At 63.5% G+C, this 21240-nt stretch overlaps 1 protein-coding gene across 1 annotated transcript; it reads right to left on the bottom strand.

Annotated features, from left to right (window-relative positions):
• Positions 1 to 6105: 6105 nt before the first annotated feature.
• On the bottom strand, positions 6106 to 21240 carry RGS11 (regulator of G protein signaling 11). The gene is made up of 16 exons (XM_067551505.1): positions 21144 to 21240; positions 19999 to 20049; positions 18364 to 18470; positions 17106 to 17157; positions 16448 to 16506; positions 15815 to 15891; positions 15328 to 15409; positions 13489 to 13557; positions 11285 to 11314; positions 10654 to 10715; positions 9527 to 9640; positions 8924 to 9039; positions 8469 to 8556; positions 7959 to 8097; positions 7532 to 7614; positions 6106 to 7254 (listed from the first exon to the last, which is right to left on the bottom strand). The coding sequence occupies exons 1-16, from the start codon at positions 21238 to 21240 to the stop codon at positions 7119 to 7121; spliced, it is 1362 nt and encodes a 453-aa protein (XP_067407606.1). The 3' UTR covers positions 6106 to 7118.

Here is a 21240-nt window from a genome sequence, read left to right as displayed (position 1 = left end):
CCTAGAGCAGGTCTTTTAGAAAAGACATCCAACAGTGATTTAAAAACAGTCAGGGATGGAACAACTTCTCAAGGGGGTGGTAGATTCTCCAATGGTTAATTACCCTCCATGTTAAATATGTATGTCTTATTTCCAGTCTGAATTTGTCTGGCTTCAACTTCTAGCCATTGGACTGTGTTATAACGTTGTCTGCTAGACTGAAGAGCCCACTATTAAATATATGTGCCCCACGTAGGTACGTATAGACTGTGATCAAGTCACCCCTGTTAACCTTCTCTTTGTTAAGCTAACTAGACTGAGCTCCTTCTCTGTCTGTCTCTCCAAGGCAGGTTTTCTAATCCTTTCATCATTCCCGTGGCTCTTCTCTGCGACTGCTCTAGTTTCTCACCATCCTTCTTGAACTGTGGACATCAGACCTGGACACCGTCTTCCAACAGGGATGGCAGCACCATCAAATACAGCAGCTATACAGAATCTCTCTCCCCCAGTGAATATTTAATTATTTATACAAAGTGGAGCGGCTCCAACAGGAAAGATTGAGTGAGACCAACAGCTAAGTAGCAGTTTTGATGTCAGTAATACTCCAGTATCTAAGTCTTTTGCAGTTACACAGACCCAAAGTCACAAGGAGTCATTAACGAACAACTAGCAACCGGAGTCCTGCTCTAATCACTAGGTGTCACTGTCCTTCCAGAGATGGGCCGAGAACCCAGGAATCCTGGATCCCTGCTGCTGTAACCACTAGACTACAATCCCCACTCAGAGCCAAAAACCAAATAGTCCTGATTTCCCAGCGCCCTATTGCTGTCTAGCAAAGAGTCACAGCCTTCACGGTGCACGTGGGCAGGACTCAGTGACTGAGGCAAGTGCTCAGCATTTCTCTTTATCCTCAGCTTTCAGCGTGTCCTCTCCACGGCCACATTCATTGTGCACCCTTCAAAGGCTGTATTGAACACAGAATGATTCACTGGCTCCTGGCCCTTTCCATGGGCCTCATCACCATCGTCTGCTTCACAAATGCTAATGAATTGAGCCTCACAACCCCCATTTTACAGAGGCAAATTGATACCAGGGGGGATTAAGGCCAACGTTTGCAAAAGCATTCACTAATTTTGGCTGGTGAGAGCGCAGCTCTCCTGGAAATCAGGCCAAACGCTCTGAGAAAATAGGGGAAACATAGCTAGTGACCACCTCTGAAAGCTTGCCCAGTATAGAAAGACCCTGTTCGCTTTCTGGCTAGCCTGGAGCCACAACCACTAGCCCACCTGCTTTGTTCCAGCAGCCCCCTGCCTCAGTCACGACCCACTTTCCAACCTCTGCACTGACAGAGATGCAGGCGTACAGACAACAGCCTCCTCCACTGCCCAGCCCCAGGCACAGACAGGAGGGGCCTTGGAGAAAATGGTCCTGCAATGAAAGACTGGACATATGTGCAAGGAGACAGACGGACAACCTTTACTTCGGCATCTCTTGGTTATCTAGAGTCAGAGAATGTAGGGCTGGAAGGAACCTCAAGAAATTGTCCAGTCCAGCGCGCTGCATGAAGGCAGGACCAAATGACTAGTCCATCCCCAACAGCTGTTTGTCCAACATGTCCTTAAAAGCCTCCAAGGGCAGGAATTCCCCCGCCTCCCCAGAAGTCTGTTCCAGAGCTTAACTACCCCGGTAGTCTGAAAGCTACCTAAACCTCCCTGGGTGCAGATTAAGCCCATTGCTTCTTGTCCCGGTCCTTCCCCTTCTGCCCCCCTGGTGCCATGCAGTCATTACCAGACACTGCTCCCCTGGTAATGGCGCCTTTGCCACGAAGGTGGTCGGGGGAAGGAAATTAAGTGTAAGAGAAGCTGTCCTCATTTTACCTCTGGCTCTACCTCCATCCCCAGGTAGGGACATTCTGGGAACGGGAGCAGCAGCTGTTCAGTGAATTTGGGTAGCGCAAATGCATGAGTTTGCATTAATACAAAGTTAGGGCTGGTACTTCAAGTGCACAAGTGCCTCCCAAGCATCTCCACAGCAACTGCAGCTCTGCCATTAAACAGGCTCACCCCATGTATCTGCCATGTGACCATGGCGGGGTGCTCGAGGAGTCCCAGCTTGAGAGGATGGGGTGAATTCCTGGCAGAGTCCAAGCAGCCTGCAGACTGGCTGAGGCTCTCCAAATGGACATGCCAGCTGGCAGTGGGGTAGAAGATTCCCCACCCCAGGGAAGGGATGGGTTTGGCACAGACCCTGGGACTCCTCACACTCCTCTGCCACAAAGGACAGGTGTCTTCCCGCTCCCTGCTCCCCTCTGCGCCCTCCAGTCAGGGGGGAGAAGTGGCTGGGACTTACAGGGCATGTCAACTCCTTGCCCCCTTCTGCCATGCTGTGGATCCTGGCTGCAGAACTCCTTTGCCAGTCTTAGCACCAGTCTGCCCACTGCAGCCCTGACGCGGGTTTGGGTTTGGCCCAGCACACACTGCTGCAGACATGGCCTGTCCACAGCATGGCGGGTGGATTGCGAAGAAGCCAGATCTGAGCTTTCTGAGCGCATGTGGGAGCTGCTGAGAAATGGCTGGAACACACCTTCTGGCCAGCTTGGCTACTTCAAAGGCAGAGAGGTTTTTCCAAACCCGCCTGGCCTGGGGCATGGCTGCACTGAGAGGGCTGCCAGCGGTGGGACATGCTGCCGTCGGAGTCATATCACACATCGTCCACTGGGCTGTTCGCCGTCAAAGCCGTGCCACCCCTGGGCACAAAAATTCCCCCTGGGATTATCAGGGCCGGGGACTGGCGTGGCCAGTCCAACACTGGTGTGGCAGGAGGGAGTTTGGGAGAACCCCAGCTGTGTGTGTCGGCTGGCACAGGGCCCAAGCATAATTTTTTTGGGCCCAGTACAAACTTGTACCACGGCCCTCCTCCCACACACTTATCACAATCCCTCATCCCATACATACAATCTCATGAGCCATGAAAAATATTTTCCTCGTGGTAAGGGGGTTGCAGCCTGGGCCGGGCCCTAGTAAAGTGAACCCGTTTCCCCCCCCTAGGTGGGGGCTCTGGGCTGGCACCTGCAGCAGCCTCATACCAACCCCCTGCTGGTCTGGGCACACGGAAACAGGGCTCAGCACCGGCCTGGATTCCCTGAGCATGTCTCACGGGGGAGCCCAGTTTGTTTCTCAATCCAACCCCAGCCCCCAGCATTCAAAACCCAGCCCTGGGCTGGAGCCAGGATTTGCGGCTGGCCGCTATAGTTATGATGGGCTGTGCAAAGCCCCAAGCTGAGCAGCCTGCAGTGACGGGATGTCCAAGCCCCCTGCAGCATGAGCTCAGCATTCTCCAATGGGGTGCATGGGGTCCCATGCAAACCTTCTCCCTGCTCCTCGTTACAAAGCTAGGGGAACGGTAGCATCACCATGCCCCCAGAGGGACACTGAGCCATGGAGCAATTCAGTGTCAGGCCCTTGAGCACGTGGCAAGGCAGTGGGACTAGAACCCAGGCATCCTACTTCCCTGTCCTGTGCTCTAGCCGCTGCCTCAATAACTGCTCCGTTCTAACTAATACGAAAGAATTTCAAAGCCTTCCTCTTCCCGCCTCGCTGGCTGGGGGCCGGGCTGGCGCTGGGAGGCAGCGTTCGTCAGGGTGGGCTGGAGGAGCTCTGGTTCAGATGTTGGCCTGCACTGGGTGTGACTGTAAACGCCCCCGGGACAGCGCGCACACAGCTAAGCCGCATGCAGGGCACAGCGTGGGGTGAGAGCGGGGCTGGCAGCGACAAGGCAGGGGGTGCCCAAGGCAGAATGCCGTCGTGCAGGTGGGACGTCGGGATAGACAGACGGTCTCTGGCCCCTACATCCCAATAACACTAGACACCCCTCGTGCCCCAGAGACACTCAGTTCCAGCTCCCGGTCCCACTGCTCTGCGGCCCTCACGCACGTAGCCTCATCTTTAGTCAGCAGAACGAGTGCTTCCCTGGGCACTTGGCACGTCCCCACATCCTGCCGGGGGCTGCCACCATCCATGGCCCTAGCACTCTTGAACCCGAGCTGCCGCCTCCCGCACATCTACCTCCCGCCACCTGCACAGCACCACCGCACTGGCCCTCCTGAGCTCCTCCATCTCCCCAGCCTTAACAAGCGCAGCGCCCACTCAACGGTCTCACTGCTTTATCCCCTCCCCCCCACCAGCCCTCTCCCACTGGGAGGATTGCTAGAAAGGGAGGGATGCTTAGGAAGGCCCAGGATGAAAACATGATGAGCCAGGTGAGTTGCCCACAGGGGAACTCACAGAGCCCCCGACAGTTTATTGTGAAAACTGCTGGGGAGCAGGAGCCTGGAGAAAAAGCCGACACGGCCGCCAGCTTCAGACGGGGGAGAAAGACGGTCCCAGCCTTCGCCGTCTGGAGAACCCACTCTCAAATCAGACAGCAGTGCCTACAGGAAACCAGCTGTCGAGATTTGGAGGCCAAAAGAGCCGGGAGGAATAAGCAGCCTGAGTTTTATGGCAAACAAAGCCCGCCTGCCGTTTCTGGTGCCATTCCAGCACCGGCAGACAAAGGCAGCAGGGGACAGGGACACGCGGCTGCTGGTGGAGCATTTGATGCAGCCCGTCGTTGGGAAAGGGCGAGCAGGTCTCCCCAGAGCCAGCCCTGGGACAGCCACAGCTAACCTGTCCCTGCCGATCCAGGGGAGCCAGTAACAGGGCATTGGAGAGGTTTGCTGATTCCCTGCCAGCCTCCTACAATCCATGTGAAAACAGGACCTAACAAGATGGCAACCGCCAAACCTCAGCCTGTGAAAACCTCCTCGCCCAGTGCCTTTCTTCGTTCAGCCTGGCAGGCAGCACAGGCCAGGAGTCAGGAGAGCTGGGACCCGGCAAATCACTTCCCCTCTAGACTGAGCTCTCCGGGACAGGAGAAGCGCAGCATGACCAGGCTGAGGGTGTGTCTACACTGCAGTTAGATGCCCGTGGTGTAAACGTTTGGGCGCCAGTTGCAGCTGGGTCCTAGAGCCCAGGCTCCAGCCATAACAGTGTCTACGCCAGTGCAGACATGGCACTGACGCCGCAGGGGGAGCTGGGCCAGTGGCAGCAGGGGCGGGAGGATTTCCAAGGACATGTGATCCCCTGGCCCTCCCGCCCTCCCCTGATCCCACCAGAGGCTACTCCCTTGGGCTCCCTCCCTTCCCAGCCCCACTTCCCCTGCCTGGCACCTCAAACCCCGCCCCCCAATCCTACTCACCCTCCCAGCCACTGTGCCGAGGGGGTTTGGGCTGGGGAAGGGGCTCCATCTACTTTCTCTACCCTGCCCCCTGGGGGTCACAGCTGTGGGCAGGAGTCTGCCCTCACTCACACAGGGCCAGCCATGGTGATGGGAAACTCGGGGCTGGGCCCTACAATGTGGCCTGTTGATAGTGCCTTACCCTGGTGTGAGCCCAGCATGGCCCTGACATTGGCCCTTGGGGCGGTAGGCAGAAGGGCCCAGACACGCCCCCTCCTTGCCCCACATCCATGGCAGTGCTGTCTGCTCTTGGGTGACATTGCTACTGGGCTGAGCCTGCCTCTCCCCCGGCCTGGCCAGGCTGGCACAGCAGCCCATACCCCAAGGGCTAGGCCAGAGGATGCTGAAGGGCCACTGGGCCAAACAGGTGGGGGTAAATTGCCCCAATCCACCAGCCCCCCACCACCCCCATCAGTCCAGGCCACGTCTCGCTCCAGGCGCCAACTCTCTCCCATCCCGCCCCTTCCCTGGGGCAGGGCAGTGAAGTTCAAACAGGGGGGCTGACAGGGCCTGGAGTCTAATGCCAGGAGTGCAGCGGGAACGCCGCCGGGGGGTGCACAGAGGCATTCTCTGCCCCGCCGGGCCCTGCTTACCAGGGGGCCTCAGCCCCTCTGCAGGAGGCACCAGGGCGGGGCAGAGTGGCACTGGCCAAAACGGCTGCTCGGTGGCCTTTTGCTAGGCTGCACCCCACGCCTGCCTACTCAGTGTTGCACCTGTCGCATCCCCTGCGCCAATTTCCATAAGGGGTGGGGCTTTGCTCAACATGCCCCACCCCTGAGCCAGAGACAGCCCATGGCAGCGACCCTACATTGCCAACCCCCAACAAAGAGACCATGAGAGCCTGGCCCAGAGTTGCCCACGAGATCTTTTATTAGTGACTCTGCTCAGTGCAAGACAGCTGGGCGGTGGGGGGGGAAGGGGCTGCCCCATTGCAGCACTGGCCAGGCTGGCACCATCGGACACACCTGCCCCCCGAGCAAGGTGCTCCTGGTGGGCCAGGCTACGTGGGGGGGGGATCCTCTGGGAGGGGCTGTGCTCAGCCCAGAGCCCAGGGCTCTGCCCCTGATCATCAGTGTCCCAAACCCAGGCATTCATGTGCCAACCAGCACATCCCTCCCACCCCAGCATGCTGGAGCCACCCTGGCCCAGCCAGGAGGCAGTTCATTGAGGGGGGTCCACTGCAGCCACTCACCCCACAGAACCACCGGGGGCAGGGAGCGGGGTTGCTCTAAGAGCTAAGGCAAAGGGAGCAGGAGCTGCCGCAAGTGCCATGTGGGGCACCCCGTGGGGCTGGGCACACAGCCTCCCGGGTCGTATGGCTTTATCCTTTAGTGTCACGAGGGCTGCAGCCCATGGTGGGGTGCAAGGAGGGGACCTTGAGGCTGAGCGCCCAGCCGCTGTGCCTAGTGGTGTGTCTGGGGCCCAGGGAGCGCTGCAGATCGGGTCAGCCCGGCCAGCGAGCCCAGGATTGCACATATGCCAGTCTTCTGCTGTGCAGGCTTCAGCGAGGCTCTGGCACTGCCAAGGGGTGAGAGCTGGCCCTGCTCGTGCATCCGGCCACCCCAGCTCTGCAGGGCACGGGCCAGGGCGGAGTTGCCCTCCTTACCCAGCTAGCCACCTGTGGCCGCTGGACCAGAACAGACTCCCCCGGCTGGCCCACGCTGCCCTGGCGCTGCCTGGGTGAGGCAGGGCAGGGACAGGTGGTTGCCTCCCGAACACCCCGCCCGGGAAGCCCGAGGCCACAATGGTAGGCAGGGTGGGGGAGGAGCAGGTGGCCCCATGGGGCCCAGCAGCCGCTGCCCCACCTCATCCAGCCCATGCCCGCCTCTCTGTACAGAGCGCTCAGCCTGGGGCAGGTGGGGGGCCTAGCTCTCCGCAGGGACAGCGACCGCGGCAGGCGCCTTGCTCTGGTCCTCAGCCTTCGCCTCAGGCTCCCCCGCGGGCAGCAGCAGCGCCGGGCTGGGGCTGGAGTGACGCTGCTTCCTCATGAAGGGGAAAACCCTGCCAGAGAGAGCCACAGGTTAGCGCCCGAGGCAGGGCAGGCAGCGGGGGGGGGGCATGGGAGCACCCAGAGGTGGGTGAGTGCCCGGGGAAGAGTGAGTGCAGGGTGGGGCTAGCTCCTGGCATGTGGTGGGTGAGCGTCTGGGGCAGGGTAGTGCCCAGGATGGGAGCAGAGCCGAGTGGGGCTGGCACGGGCGCCTCTCCCTTACCTCTCAGCCCCTCCCGCAGGCCTAGGCCAGGCGCTCCGTGCCCACCGGCTGCGCCAGGCCCCACTCACCGTTTCTTGGTCTCCGGGGGCATGACGGCTTCGGCCAGCAGGCTGCGGTACAGCTCCGACTTGAGGAAGCGCGGGTATGAGTCCTGGGGGGGCAGCACAGAGCATGAGAGGAGGGGGAGGCCCCCCCGGCCGGCCCGCAACCTGCCCCCTAGCCATCCAGCCCAACGAGCCAGCCTGCCCCAGGGCCTCTCCCCCACACTGACCAGCTTGCCCTGGGAGAACGCCCTCCCCCACCCTCCAAGCAGGACACCCCCCCTCCGTGGCGGTAAAGCTGCAGCCAGCCACCCAGGGCTCCTCCAGCCCCACCCGCAGGTAACCTGAGGCAGAAGCTGAGGGCAAGGAGGTGGCGCCAGGGCCCAGACTGGCTGCAGGGGAAGGGCAAGTGCCCAGATTAGCCCGGCCATGGGGGCAGGGCCCAGGCCCCCACCTTCTTCATCAGCATGTAGATGTGCATCTGGGCATCGTCCATCACATAGCGATGGGGCGTCTGGATGCCTTCCAGGGTCCTCTCCATGGTCTTGCTGTCGATGTTCACCCAGCGGGTGGCGCCGGGGGCCAGGAACTGCCTGGAGAGCAGAGCAGGCTGAGCAGGGCTGGCCCAGGGGCAACGATATCCCCCTTCTTGCTCTGGCTTGGGTCCGGGGCTCCCAGCAAGGCCGCGGCAGGGGCAATGGCCAAGGGGCTCCTACTGCAGGATTGAGGGGCAGAGGCCAGGCCCAGACCACAACGAGCAGGTGCTCTCGGTCAGGGCAGCTCAAGCTGGGGGGTCGTTGGGGGAGCCCCCTATTGACACCTAGGTCCCTCACCTCGGACAGGGCCCCCCACACCTCACAGGTGCCCTGGGCCTCTCCTGCACATCTGGGACTGGTATGTTCTCCTCCCTTGCCCCCACGTCTGGGGTTGGTCCCCCCATGCGCGATGGGGGCAGGGCACTCACTGATAGATGGAGTCCACGGTGTGGGCGATGCGGGCCTGCTCCCCATAGCGCAGCTCCTCACACGCCTCCCAGAAGCTCAGGTTCTCGGCTGGCAGGACAGAGACACCGTTGGCAGCGCAGAGCAGGGAGCGGCCCCGTCCCGTGCGTCGCTGGGGAGCCAGGGATGGGGGGAAGACTGACCCCAGGCAGGGCCGTGCACAGGGCAGGTCCCTGGCTCCGCTGCTGGCTGTGCCAGTCCCCCGACCCCTATGAGCCCAGCGGTGCTTGAGTCTTGCCCAGCATCCTGCACCCCTGGTGCTGGAGGGACTCTCCCAGGAGGCGCCACGCTCCCTGGCTCCCTGCACCTGCTGGCCACAGGCCCCAGCGGGGCGGGAAGGAGGAGCCAGCGGGGCGGGAAGGAGGAGCCAGCCCTAGCCTGGCATCGGGGACCCAGCCCGGGCCTGCGGGACACTCACCGCTGAACTCCTTCTTGAGGAACTCCAGCAGCTGCTGGCGGCCCAGCGCGTCGCCCAGCAGCTCGCTGAAGCTGAAGGCCCAGCGCTCCACACGCAGCTTGGTCGGCGGTGTCACCCTGAAGGCGAGGGAGCCCAGGTCACAGGGGGTCCCGCTGCCCAACGCCCCCTCCAGGCCAGGCCAAGGGGAGCTCCAGGGAGCTAGGCAGCCAGGCCCTGGCCTCTTTGTCATGAGTCCCCAGAAGGCAGGGCCAGGCCTGGCAGTGCCCCCAGGACTGTTCCTGTGCACGGTAGTACCGGCTGGGCCAAGCAGCTGGGGGCCTACTGGTCTCTGGCTGTCATGGCGACTGGGCTTGTGGCACAGGATCCCCTCTCCCCTCGTGCCCATGGCAGTGCCCCTTGCTGGCACGGCGAGGTCTGTGAGCAGGCACAGCGCCGATCAGGGACCCGCTCTGCACCGCCTGTGGCAGCAGGGCCAAGAACCCACTCTCCCTGGCCTGAAGAGGCCAGCAACCCAGTGCCCACTGCCTGCGGCACACTGGCCTCTTTCCTGCCCCTGCCAGCCCCACACGCTGGCCTGCGCGTCCCCCCACCCCGGGCACTTACGTGGGTGCGTTCATGGCCCAGTACGTGGTGTCGTCCGTGATCCAGGGATTACTGGGCAGGCAGCCAGACATGATTGGGTCATGGGGCACGTATTGCTCATTGAACTTGATGTACCTGCCGAGGGAAAGGCGAGGGTGAGCAGGGCTGGGCTCTGGGCCCCATGCTGGGGCCTGGCCATGAGCCCAGTGGGCAGGTCCAGCGCCCGCAGAGCTGTGGGGTAGGGGGGTCTGGCCAAGCAGTGCTGTGGGGTGTTGCTCTGGCCCACACGCCGCATCAGTGCCCCCCAACAGAGAGACGGAGGGACAGCACCTGGCTGGTCTCTGAGGGCACATTGCCTGCGGGCTCTCTGGGAGGCCAAGCCCGCTGCTGTGGGGAGCTGGGTCCCAGCAAGCCCTAGGGAAGGGGCAGGGCTCAGGGTCAAGGCTGCAGTGGGTCAGCAGCCCCAGCCAGGCAGCGGGCATGTGCCATGCTGCACCCGTCTTGCTGGACAGTCCCTCAAAGCCCTGCCCAGCCCCATGGCTCGCTGTGGCAGGGCGGGACAGAGCCAGGGGCAAGCTTGTGTCTGGGAGGGTCACACAAGCACCAGCTTGTGGTGTGGAGATGCCAGCAGGCCCAGGAGGCTGCAGGACCATGCTGAAATATGGACACGGCCACCTTCGGGGCCCAGGGCTAGGGTGGCAGGGGCTGCAGTCGGGACTGAGGGGCACCAGCAGAGCTGGGGGAGGGAAGCCCAGGGCTGGGGTGGCAGGGGTTGCAGTCGGGACTGAGGGGCACCAGCAGAGCTGGGGGAGGGAAGCCCAGGGCTGGGGTGGTAGGGGCTGCAGTCGGGACTGAAGGGCACCGGGAATAACAATCCCACTGGCAAAGGTCAGTGGGGCTCTGTGCCAGGGACGCACATGTCCAAGTGGCTGGATGCTGGAAAAGGGCATCGCACAGGGAAGCTGCAGCTCCCGCTGGGTGTCAGCGGCTGGGGGGGGTGGGTGGTGCTATTAGGTGTGAGTGGAGGGAGATCCAGGGGCAGTGCAGGGGGTGAGAGCAGCGCAGCCCTATGCCCAGGGACCGGGACGGAAATGCCAGCGAGGTTCTCCCGGGTCCCTCTCCACCCCCCGCCTGGGACAGCGACTTACCCCTCCAGGCAAATGGAGGACTTCACCCGGGTCCTGCCCATGGCCTTTCGGCAGCACTCGATCTGGGCACGGCCGCAGGGGGAGCAGAGAGCAGTGGGGTGAGGGGAGAACTGCAATGCCCGGCTGGCCCGAGATGCAGGGCACAGACCCTGGAGAGGCAGGACTGCTCCGGCTGCTGCTAACTGTTACCCGCCCCTGCCCCCGCAGCCTGGCACAGCTCACAGGGAAACAGCCAGAGCCTGAGCCAACCCCTGGGTGCCCGAGGCACCAACCTTCCCCTTTCCAGACAGATTTAGCAAAGATTTCCCTGCTCCTGGCAAGGCGGGATGCAGGACACAGCCTCGGGCACGGCCCGTCCCCTCAGTCCTGGCCATGTCCCTCAGCCCCTGGTACTGCAGATGCCCGGACTCCTGCAGTAGCATTGGCTCTGCCATCGCTGTGTGGCTTCCAGCAGGGTCACAAGCATGTCAGGAAACCCCACAGGCCTGCCTGCCCGAACCCCGGGCCATCAGTGGCCTCGCTTCTGCTGGCGCCTGTAGCCCAGCTGTGGGGGTCCCACACAGCCCCCAAAACAAGGCCCTGCCAACCCCCTGCCCAGGGTGCAGCTGGGCCGCACCAACCCCGCACTCACCTCCCGCTTGTAGTAATCGGTGTTCTTGGGCTGAAAGAGATGGATGGAGGAGCGTGAGCACCCAGCTGAGCCCCCGGGCAACCCCTGCTGGGAGCCGAGAGCTCGGCCGCGCCAGCCCTGCCCACAAGGGGTCAGGCCCAGCTCTCAAGGCTTGGCTGCCAGCCCGCCTCGAACCACGCCAGCCTTGCACCCACGGTGCTCCTGGCTGCAGCCCAGCCCTGGGACTCTCAGCTGTGTCAACAGCCCAGCCGGACCGGGGCCGTGGGGGCTGGGCAGGCTCTGGAGGGTCCTTTGCTCTGCCCAACGGGGCAGTTGCACAACCCGGGAACCCCCATTTTCCACTCTGGCCGGGCCAGGGCAGGGCAGGGCCCGGAGCCCTGGGGGAATAGCAGTAGGATCCCTGCTCCCCAGGTCCCAGGGGGAGAAGTGGAAGCAGGGAGCTTCACAGCCACAAGGCTGACGCCAGGGTGATGGGCACCTGCAAATGCCCCCAGCACACAATGGGCACCCATCCCCTGTAGGCAGCACCTCACTGCACAGTAGGGGAAGGGGCAGGTGTCTTCATGGGCGCAGAGCTGCGTGGCACTATCACAGGCGGGTGCCCAGGAGACGGGGGAAGCAGGCCCCAGGGCGTGGTCTCCTCGCAGGGACCCACCTGGCGTGCTGGGCCATGCAGCCCCCAGCTGGGCTAGGAAGGACGGCACGACTGCACGGCCCCAGCTGCAACTCGCAGCATGAACTCGAGAGCTGCAGTCCCTGGGGCTACCCAGCCCCATGGCCGGGGGGGATCAGGGATGGCCCAGAGCCTCGCTCCATCCACTAGGCAGCACTGCCCCCACACGGCCTCCTTCCACACCACTCAGGGGGCACGCTCGCTTGCCCAGCCCCCGCTCACACACCGGTAAGTGGAGGAGCTTGGAACAGAACCCAGGAGTCCGGGCTCCCGGTGCCCTGCTCTAACTGCCAGGCGCTGCTGCCGCCTGGGCACTCCCCCCTCCCCCAGCCCCCGCAGCCCAGCCCATCGCACAGGCCCCCTCGTGGGCAGCCCTGGGTTAGAGACACTTACTTGGACGGAAGACGCGGCACGAGACAGGAGAAGAGAAACAAAGCCCAGCAGTTAGTAAGGAGCCGGCACGACAGAGGGACAGGAGCTCCCGTGGGCTGGGTTAGTGACTACAACACACAGGACGGGGCAGCCAGCAGGCACTGAGAGACCAGACCTCCACCCCCAAGGCCAGCTGCTCACTGCAGCGAGGGCTGTGCCCAGAGACTGACCCGGTGCCCACGGGGGAGCCACGGGACCTTTAGCGCCTCCTGGCATCGGCTGACGTCACTCGCCCAGGGCTATGGCTGGCTCTCCTGCCGCAGCCCTGTTCCATTGCAGTGGCAGGTCTTGTGGCCATGGGGGAGGCGAAGGGAGGGCGCTCAGAGCCGACAGGTCTCTGGCGACAGAGAGGGTGATGCTAGGACAGACAGCCCAGGAGTGCCAGGTCCAGCCTATCACCCGGTGCAGATGGCATGGCCAGGGAGCAGCTATGGGGGCTGGGGAAGGCCTTGCTCTCCCCACAGATCAGCAGAGCCCGGCCCAGCGAGGATTCCCAACCATCTGGAAGGGAGCAAACAGCCCCTGAATGCCTCTGGCCCTGGGGATCAGAGAGGCGGTGGGCACACAGAGAGGGGCACAGACGCCACATAGGGACAGAGAGATCAGAGAGGTGGGCGGGTGTGGAGAGCAGCTGGGAGGGAGAAGTTAATATGCCTGGGACTTATCCCAAGCCCCCAGAGGCACCCTGAGATCTGGCGACGCTGAGAGGGGCCGCCGGGGAGAGCAGCAGAAACCCGACTGCCATCTGCAGTGACTGGGGCTAGGCACAGAGAGGTCATGCCCTGGGGCCATGCCACCAGGGGCTCAGGCACACCCACAGCTGCCAGTGGACCAAGCATCTCCGGGGAGACGGTGGGGACCCGGCTGAGGACAGGGGTGCTGGCATCGCATCCCTGCGCTTGTGATTAGGAGAATGGCTGCAATGCCGCTCTTGCGCTCCGGGGCTGCGGCCGGTCACCACACCAGGCAGCAGGGAAATTTCCCCCCCAGGCACCGTTGTATGCTGGATTTTTTCCCTTTTCTCTGAAGCCTCAGAGAGGGGCCCCGGCCTGCGACGCAGTGGCAGTGAGGGAGGGGCACACGCTGGCATGACACTCACCAGCTGCACCCGGCTGATGTGGCAATTCCTCCGCTCTGGCCCGTGCTCCATCACGTTCAGGGCTCCAGGCTGCAAGAGGAGAGAGAAAGAGGTTATTGCCCCCACCCTGGCATTCGCCTTCCCCCTGCCTCCATGTGGCCACCATGACGCGGGGCAGATCCCACCTTGGCTCTGAGACACCCTGGCACAGGGAGAGGCAATCCACCCAGACCTGACCTTGTGGGACCGGGGCAGTGCCCAGGTGTAGATGCGCCAACACCAGCCTAACCCGCACCTCGGGGAACTGCACCGACAGGCGGCGGGGGGGGGGTGTTTGCGGGGAGCTGCATTGGCTGAGCAGGGCGGGTTCCCCTTCTGGCCCAGACAGGCCTCGGAAGGAAGAAGGGGGGTTGGGGAGAGACAGCTGGGGGCCAGGGAAGCAGGGGGCGCTGGGGGATGCCGAGTGTGGGGGCGAGCCGGGGAGTCCATCAGGCTACGAATGGTCTCCGCAGGGAAGGAAGGACTGGGGACTCCTGCATGTGGGGCAGTTCACACCACACTGGGCACAGCCTTAAGAACGGGCCCCTACTAGCCACCTGTTAGCACTTTCCATGCCAGCGTCAGAGCCCCAGGGGGCAGAGGGCCCTGCTCCCGGGCACATGTAGCAACGCATGTCCCCTGCACTCCAGGCAGCCCTCATTTCTACCAGTCCCCATAGAGCCCAAAGGGTGGGCAAGCCCCTGTCCTGGCACACAGGGCTGCAGGCCCAGCACGCTCTGGTTCAACCCAGTCCCCCAGGGTGGTAGCTGCCCACCACTGAAAGAGCCCCCAAGGGTGCCAGCTGTAGTCTAGGCCCCAGGGAACTGGCCCAGTCCCGCGGTGCTGGGGGCATGGCTAGCACAAAGCTGCCTGGAGCCAGTTTACCTGCACATGGGACATGTGAGGACGACAGGGGGCCTGGACAGGGGGTGCTGCTGCCCCGACGTGGACTCTGCCCCAGCGTGCTCCAGATGACCCACCCCACCCCACTCCACCCGGCCACTTACACTCCCGCCCCAGCGGGCGCAGGTCAGAGCAGCACAGCTGCAGTGGGCTGGGAGACCCCCAGGGACAGTGAGGCCACGTCCCTCAGGGCCTGCCCAGCCCCCAGCCGCAGGCAGCGATTGGCATCAGACTAAAGGGCATGCCGGGGATTTCATGACAGCTGTTAATGTGAACTGGCACTACTGCGCTGGGTCCCCGGGAGAGCGGCCAGGCCTGGGGGCACCATGCTCCTGGGCAGAGCTGCTGGGAGCTGGCACAGGGTCATGTGTGCACCTCTATGCTGCACGGCTCGTAGAGAGAAGACCCCCCCACCCTGCGGTGCTGGGCTCCATGGGAGCGAGGGATTAGCGGAGCGAGGCCCTGGGATCCTGCCAGGGGTTGCTCTCTGGCTCTCAGTGCCCAGGGCTGGGGCGTGCAGGCATAGACGGCACCCAGGGTGGCAGTGCCAATGGAGGCGGGAGCTATGTGCCCTTCTCATGCCCACGGCTGGAAGAGGGGCTGGAATGCAGCCGTCACCACAGGGCCACCCAGGGCTGGCCAGACCCCACCTTGGGGTGATGCCTTGCCACCTCAGCACATGGCACCCCATGGGTCCCGCCCACCAGCACACCCCGCCCTGCCCCACCTTGAGGGTCCCGCCTGCCAGCACCCCACACCTTGCCCCGCCGGTCCTGTCCCGTGGGTCCTCCTGCCAATGTACACAAAGGATCGCCCCACCCCCAGGGCTCCCCAGACTGCCCCCGAGGGGTTTTCCCTCTCCTTCCGGCACCCACCCACTGGCTCTGGGCCGGTGGCGAGCTCCCAGCCCAGCCTTACCGGGGGCCTGTTGACCAGCCAGTAGGCCTGCTCCTGGCAGTCTATGACGATGCGGTCCCCCTTCCGTCGCCGCTTGGCTGCCCTGTCAATAGAAGGGTAGCATCAGAGCACAGTGGGACCAGGGGCAGCAGCTCACCAACGCCCCAGCCGGTAGGGCAGACGGCTCCTGGCGACTCCCAGAAGAGGGGGCTGTGCCAGGTCTCAGCCTTCCCCGGCTTGGTTGCAGCCCCACTCGCCGCCGCAGGGGGCAATGGAAGCTCCAGGCCCTGCCTCACCCAGAGGGGCCCCTGCACTGCCTGCGCTCACATCCAGCGCTCGGTCAAACGCCCCCGGTGCCTGGCTGTGGCGCCATAACCATCCTGCTGAGCCTGACAGCGCCCTTGGTACGTTCTGTGGCCACGGGTCATCGATTGCCAGATGTCAATGCAGGCAGGGCAAAGAGCTGCCCTGGCCCTCGGTCCCCCCAGCCGTGCTGCAGGGGACTTACCGGAGCTGCTCCCGTGCCTGCATCACCACAAAATCCCAGGTGTGGTTGATTCTCTTGTGCAGCAGGTTGTAGTTATCCTAAAGTGAGCGTAAAGGGCAGTCAGCCCTGCAAGCACATCCCCCGACCCAACCCATTCCACATGGGGCCGTGGGTCCCCCCCACATTCAAAGGGCCTCCATCACATCCCAGGACTCCTGACCCATTGACTCCCCGATCCTGTCCATAGCACACTGCTAGCCCAGCTCTGGGCTCCCTGCCCCCCACAGCTCTGCCGCTGCCCCTCAATCCCAACCCACAGCCCCCTACCATCCCATCCTGGGCTCCCCCCCACCTCTGCCACTGCCCATCCATCCCAACTTGCAGCCCCCCCCCCCCCATATTTCAGACATGGGCTTCTGCTAAGCAGAGACTCAAAAGTGGCTCAGATGATGTGGTTCTTTGAAGGGGACAAATCTCCACTAGAAGCTAGGCTAAGATTCCTGAAACTCATTGCACTTGTGACCTAAAGAGGGTTGGGATTTGCATCCAGCTCTCCTAGGCGGAAGCTCAGTGCCCTGCTCCCCCCACAGGGCACTGCCCCCTGCCTTGCCCCTATGCCCCGCTGTGGTGAGCTGTGATGAGCACAGCTCGTACCTTCTCGTGGTCGATGAGGTCGCCTTGCTTGCGGATGTTCTTCTTTGCCAGATAGATGGCTGCAGCGAAGAAGAGGAGCCTCTCAGGGTGGAGAGTCCATGATCATGGAGCTGTGCGGGCCTGGCAGCTTGGCCTGGCACTGCCTTGGCTCTGATCTCTCCAGAGGGCATCACAAGAATGATGCCTCTTCCCCTTTGCCCATCCACCCCCCCGGGAGTGAGCCTTGCCCATTTGCACCAGGGGAATGGCAGCAGGGAGGGTCAGGGGCTTGCCCAGCCATCAGGGCCCAGAGGGGAAGGCAGGACACCAGGTTCCCAGCCCCAGGCTCTGGGGAACGGGAGACAAATGCAGCACGTCCTCCTGTTTCAGAGGGCCCGGGGGGAGGGGAGGGCACAGGCTTGGGGAACTGCTGCTCTGCAGCCCGCAGGACCCAAAGCCCCGGCACTGGGATGGGGTCTTCACCCCTCTCATGGCAGCCAGCAGCCTGCGCCTCACAGGTGCCTCTCCCGCAGGTGGGGGGCGAGGGGGAGCTGGCTCCGGAGTGGGGCAGAGCCTGGCCACAGGGCCATCGAGACAGGCTCGACCAGGGCTGAGGGGCTCTTTAGCCTCAGGCCAGGCAACCTGTGCCCTGCGTGGGGCAGGGCGGGACGACACCCACCGTAATCCAGCTCCGTGGCTGGCCACTTGGAGCTTGTCCAGAAATAGGGAGTCTGCAAAGAGAGAGAGAGATGCTGACACCGCTATGGCTGGGCGAGGGTGGGTCACTAGCCCTAGACCCACCGGAGAAGCATCTGTGCCAGAAACCACTGGGCTCGGGGCGGGGATGGGGCTGGTAACGGGACAGATCAACCCCGTCGCCACCCCCATTCCTGGGGAAAACGGCAGGCAAGCTCCAGGTCAGAGATGCCGGAGCAGATCCCCTCAGAGCTGCCCCATGCACGGAGCTCTCCCCACTGCCCTGGAAACAACCTGCCAGGCGGGTGCAGCCTGGTGAACCCCCGCACACCACCAACACCGCCTCCAGGAGCCTCTCCCGCAGCTCTCAGAAGCAGTGCATCCTGGCAGATTGCAGAAGGCACCGGTTCACAGTCACTGCTGCCCCCTTCCCTTTGCCAAGGGCGTCTCTGCAGTGACACAAGCTCCCCGCCCCCAGCCCTGGGGATCTGCAGGAGCACAGCAGGGGGCTCCCAGGGGCACCCCTAAAGCTGGGATCTTGCTCACATGGTGCCCACGTTCAGGGCGTCGAGAGAAGTTGGTGCCACGTGTGGGCCCCGGTGGGAGAGCCCAGCCGGGCTGAGTCAAACCACATGGCTCTGCAGCTGCTTCCCATGGAGCAGGCCACTGCCATGCATCAGGCCCCCAAGTTGGTCCTCTCCAAAGGGGACTCGCCTGAGCGGGGCCCCTTTAAATGCCCTGTCCCCAGCCCTCCCAGGCTGAAAACAGACACAGCCCAGGCTCCAGCTGGCACGTCCCACACAAGGGTGGCAGGGAGCCCGCCGGCAGGTGGCTCACTCGCTCTTGGTACAGCCCTCTCCAGCAAGCACTGTCTGCTAGCGTGACAGAGGAGAAGGGCCAGGCAGGCTGGGCGGGTGCTGGAGTGGATTCAGCCATGGAGCAGAGCACCCCGTGCCCACGCTCCGGGCAGGACCCTCCAGGCAGGTAACATGGAGGCGCTGAAATGAGCCTGGCGCCGGGCCTGCAGGGACAGTGCAACGGGCATGCACTGGCTGCCAGCCCCAGTCCCTGCAGGGCCTGCCCTGAGTGCAGCTCAGTACGGCATCAGGGGCATCGGGAGACCTGGAGCAAGTGCCCCCCGCCCCCAGCGCCAGGCCTCCCAGGAAGGTGTAAGGGGAGCAGGCTCGGAGCCCCAGCCCCCTCAGGGATAGCGCCAGCCCCACTCCCAGCACTTGGCCTACCTGGAACCTGTAGGGGGAGTCGTCCGCCTGGAGCACCAGGCTGTGCGGGTCCCTCAGGGGGTAGATGTAGCCGTGCTTCACCAGGAGGTTGCCAAGGTGCAAGGACTCTGCGGCAGAAAGCGTAACCAGGGGGCTGGGAGAGGAGGGGCCGCTCCCGTCCGCCTGCTGCTGGGCCTGCACCGCCCACTGCCCCAGAGCCTCTCCCACGCCTCCACGGTGCCCCCATCTCCCCGAAATCCCCCGTCAGGCGTGTAGCGAGCCCCCGGACATGCCGTCGGCTCACGGGGGCACTCAAACGAGCTGGATAAGTGGTGTGGGCGGCCCCTCCGAGCCTGGCATAGCCCCTCCCCGACCTTCCGGCTGCTCGCAGGATTGGGGCCGCACACGGGAGGGAGGAGGGAATGACAGCGCCAACAATAGCCATCCGTGCGGAGCTGCAGGCTGGTTCCCCGTGGCCAAGGGGCAGACGGGATGTGCCTACACCAGGGTTGCTGCCATCCCGAGGGGCCCAGCCTGGCACAGAGCCCAGGGCACGACCCGGAGAGATCCGCTCCCAACTCAGCCCTGGCACTACCACAGCCCCAGCTGCTGCTGGCCGTGGGGCCGCACCCAGTGTCCAAGGTGGGGAAAGAGCTTCCGGCCCCTAACACCAGGTGAACCCTGCCTGCTGATGTGGGGCACGCCCGACCCCCCCGAGCACCAGATGAAGCCAGAACCGGCTCCCACAGGCGGGGCTGCACTGGGGAGTCTGGGCACTGGCTGGCAAAGGGGGACAGGGGCTAGGAACGCAGCCTGGGGAGATAGTCTGGCATGAGCACCCCTGCTCCTGGGGCACCCCGTGTAAGGGAAGCAACTCTCCTCAGGGGCCCCTGGGCTGGACACTCCCGCCTCATTGCTGCATGACCGATGGCTGCCTTACCCCACCCCAGAAGTAGCTGCAGTTTAAGTCCTCTAATGTCACTGTGCATCTCTCGCCACAGTGGCCTTTTAGTTCAACGTGCCTGCAGTGAAGGGTTCCCAGATGCTCCGGGGATGGGCCCCAGGCAGATATCCCTGCAGACAAGCTGGCCGGGGCAGCCATATCACCCTACAGCATCCTGGCTGGCTGCATCATGGCCTTCATGCTGGGTATCTGGCATCTCTGTGTGACCCGCTGCACTGCAGCCCCTTCCCTGCACTCTGGGGCTCAGACACAGCGGCAGCAGCCCTGAGAGATGCCCACCTCACGGTGCCAGGAGAAGCCAGGCTGGGCCAGGCTAACGCTAGGCTGAGTGAGGCTCACCCCCATGGCCACTGCACTCCTTTCATCACGCCAGGCTCCGTGGGGAGAAGAGGCGAGCGGCTCGGGCAAGTGTCCTAATGAGGCAGTCTTGTGATCCAGGACAGGGGGCCGAATTGGGGCCTGGCCCTGCTTTGGTCCAGCAGGGGAATCGTCAGAAGTCACGGCCCCAGGTCTTACAAACCAAGCGAGCAGGTTTCATCTGCCCCCCCGCTCCCTGCAGAGATCCGGTCTCCGAATACCTGCCACGTGGGGGTGGGGGGCCACGGCCCAGACAGCACGTGGGCCTCGCAGCTCGCCTGGCATGCTGCCGGCATGGAGCAGGGCTCTGCCAGGCAGGGCTGGCTGACACTCACCCTCCTCGGAGATGGCGTACTTCTGGATGAGCCACTCCACGATGTCATTACCTGGGGGACAGGAGTGCTCGTCACTAGGGGGCGAGCTGGTAGGGGGCGCCCGGCTGTGGGGCCACACAGGGACAGTGAGTCAGAAGGGAGAGGTCGACACAATCCCCACGTCTGTGTCTAAAGGTGACATAGAGCTTGAAGCAGGAGCAAGGAAGTTACGAGGGGGCAGGCCCGGGGGGGAGATGGGAGTGAAGCAGGGAGGTTATGCGGGGGGGAGGGAGGAAGTCAGGGCCGGGGAGTTGACACAGGGTGGGCTGGGGGTAGGGCTGGGGGAATAACACAGGAGTGGGGGGGAGGTCAGGACCAGGGTGTCACAGGGGGTGCGGGGTCAGGGCCGGGAGGAGGGGGAAGGGCTGCTGGCCTCCTTATCCCTGCCTTAGCTGGACCTCACACAGCTCCAGCCACTCTGCTCTGAGCCATCCTGCCCTGCCCCACCTCGCCAGCCCCCCGCTCAGCCCCACATATCCTTGCCCACACGGGCTGCCTGGAAGCCTCCAGCCCACAGTGACTCCTTGGGGCCTGGGCACTCAGGCCCAGAGCGCGGCTCAGTGGGATGGGAGCAGTCATACAGTGTGCGCGCGCCCACCCACACGCACAACAGTGTATGCTCACAATGATCACTGCACACACAGTGCACACACCACATACACTCCCATGGGTAGCCCCCAGACGTGGTGCTTGAACACACATGCACTTACAGTGATAAATGCATGTCCCAGTGCTTGCACACTCAGCACACAAGCTCCCCTCCCCACAATCACCCATGCCTCACATCAACCCCCCTTCACACACACACACTCTCTCAGAGCTCTTGCCCAGCAGATGGCAGCCAGGGGAATTGTCATGCAAGGCACACTCATTACACCAGCACTCCCGCACGCTCACAGGGATGTCCCAGAGCTGCTCTTTGCTCTCGGAGCCCAGGTCACGGCACACACGCACCCGGGATCTCCCCACCGTGGTCACCAGCTCCAGGGGCTGAGTGGCTCGGGCCAGACTGGGATGGATAGCAAGTGTGAGCGGCACAAGGGCAGGCGACTGAGCAGCCCTGGGGGGGCCGGCAGGCGGCACGAGGGAAGCCTGGCAGCACTCACCGGTCATGGCATGCGGGATCACCGTGATCAGCAGGCGCTGGTTTCTCATCTTGATGCCCATGTCCGGATCCTGCATGCTCACGATCATACGCTCCAT

Source organism: Emydura macquarii, unplaced genomic scaffold (genome assembly GCF_026122565.2).
Source record: "Emydura macquarii macquarii isolate MOO-44397 ecotype Brisbane River unplaced genomic scaffold, CSIRO-AGI_Emac_v2 contig_1348, whole genome shotgun sequence".
Lineage (NCBI taxonomy): Eukaryota > Metazoa > Chordata > Testudines > Chelidae > Emydura > Emydura macquarii.
The sequence above is the reverse complement of the archived record's forward strand: the minus strand, read 5'-3'. Positions and strand labels throughout refer to the sequence as shown.

Bases quoted from the DNA above. Each gene is read 5' to 3' on its own strand.
- RGS11 (XM_067551505.1), bottom strand. From the start codon at position 21,240: ATGGAGCGTATGATCGTGAGCATGCAGGATCCGGACATGGGCATCAAG. The intron at 9,040-9,526 runs GTAAGTGCCCGG...CCTCGCCTTCAG, and splicing joins TGGGCCATGAACGCACCCAC to GGTGACACCGCCGACCAAGC. The intron at 8,557-8,923 runs GTGAGTGTCCCG...CTGTCCTGCCAG, and splicing joins CCTCAAGAAGGAGTTCAGCG to CCGAGAACCTGAGCTTCTGG.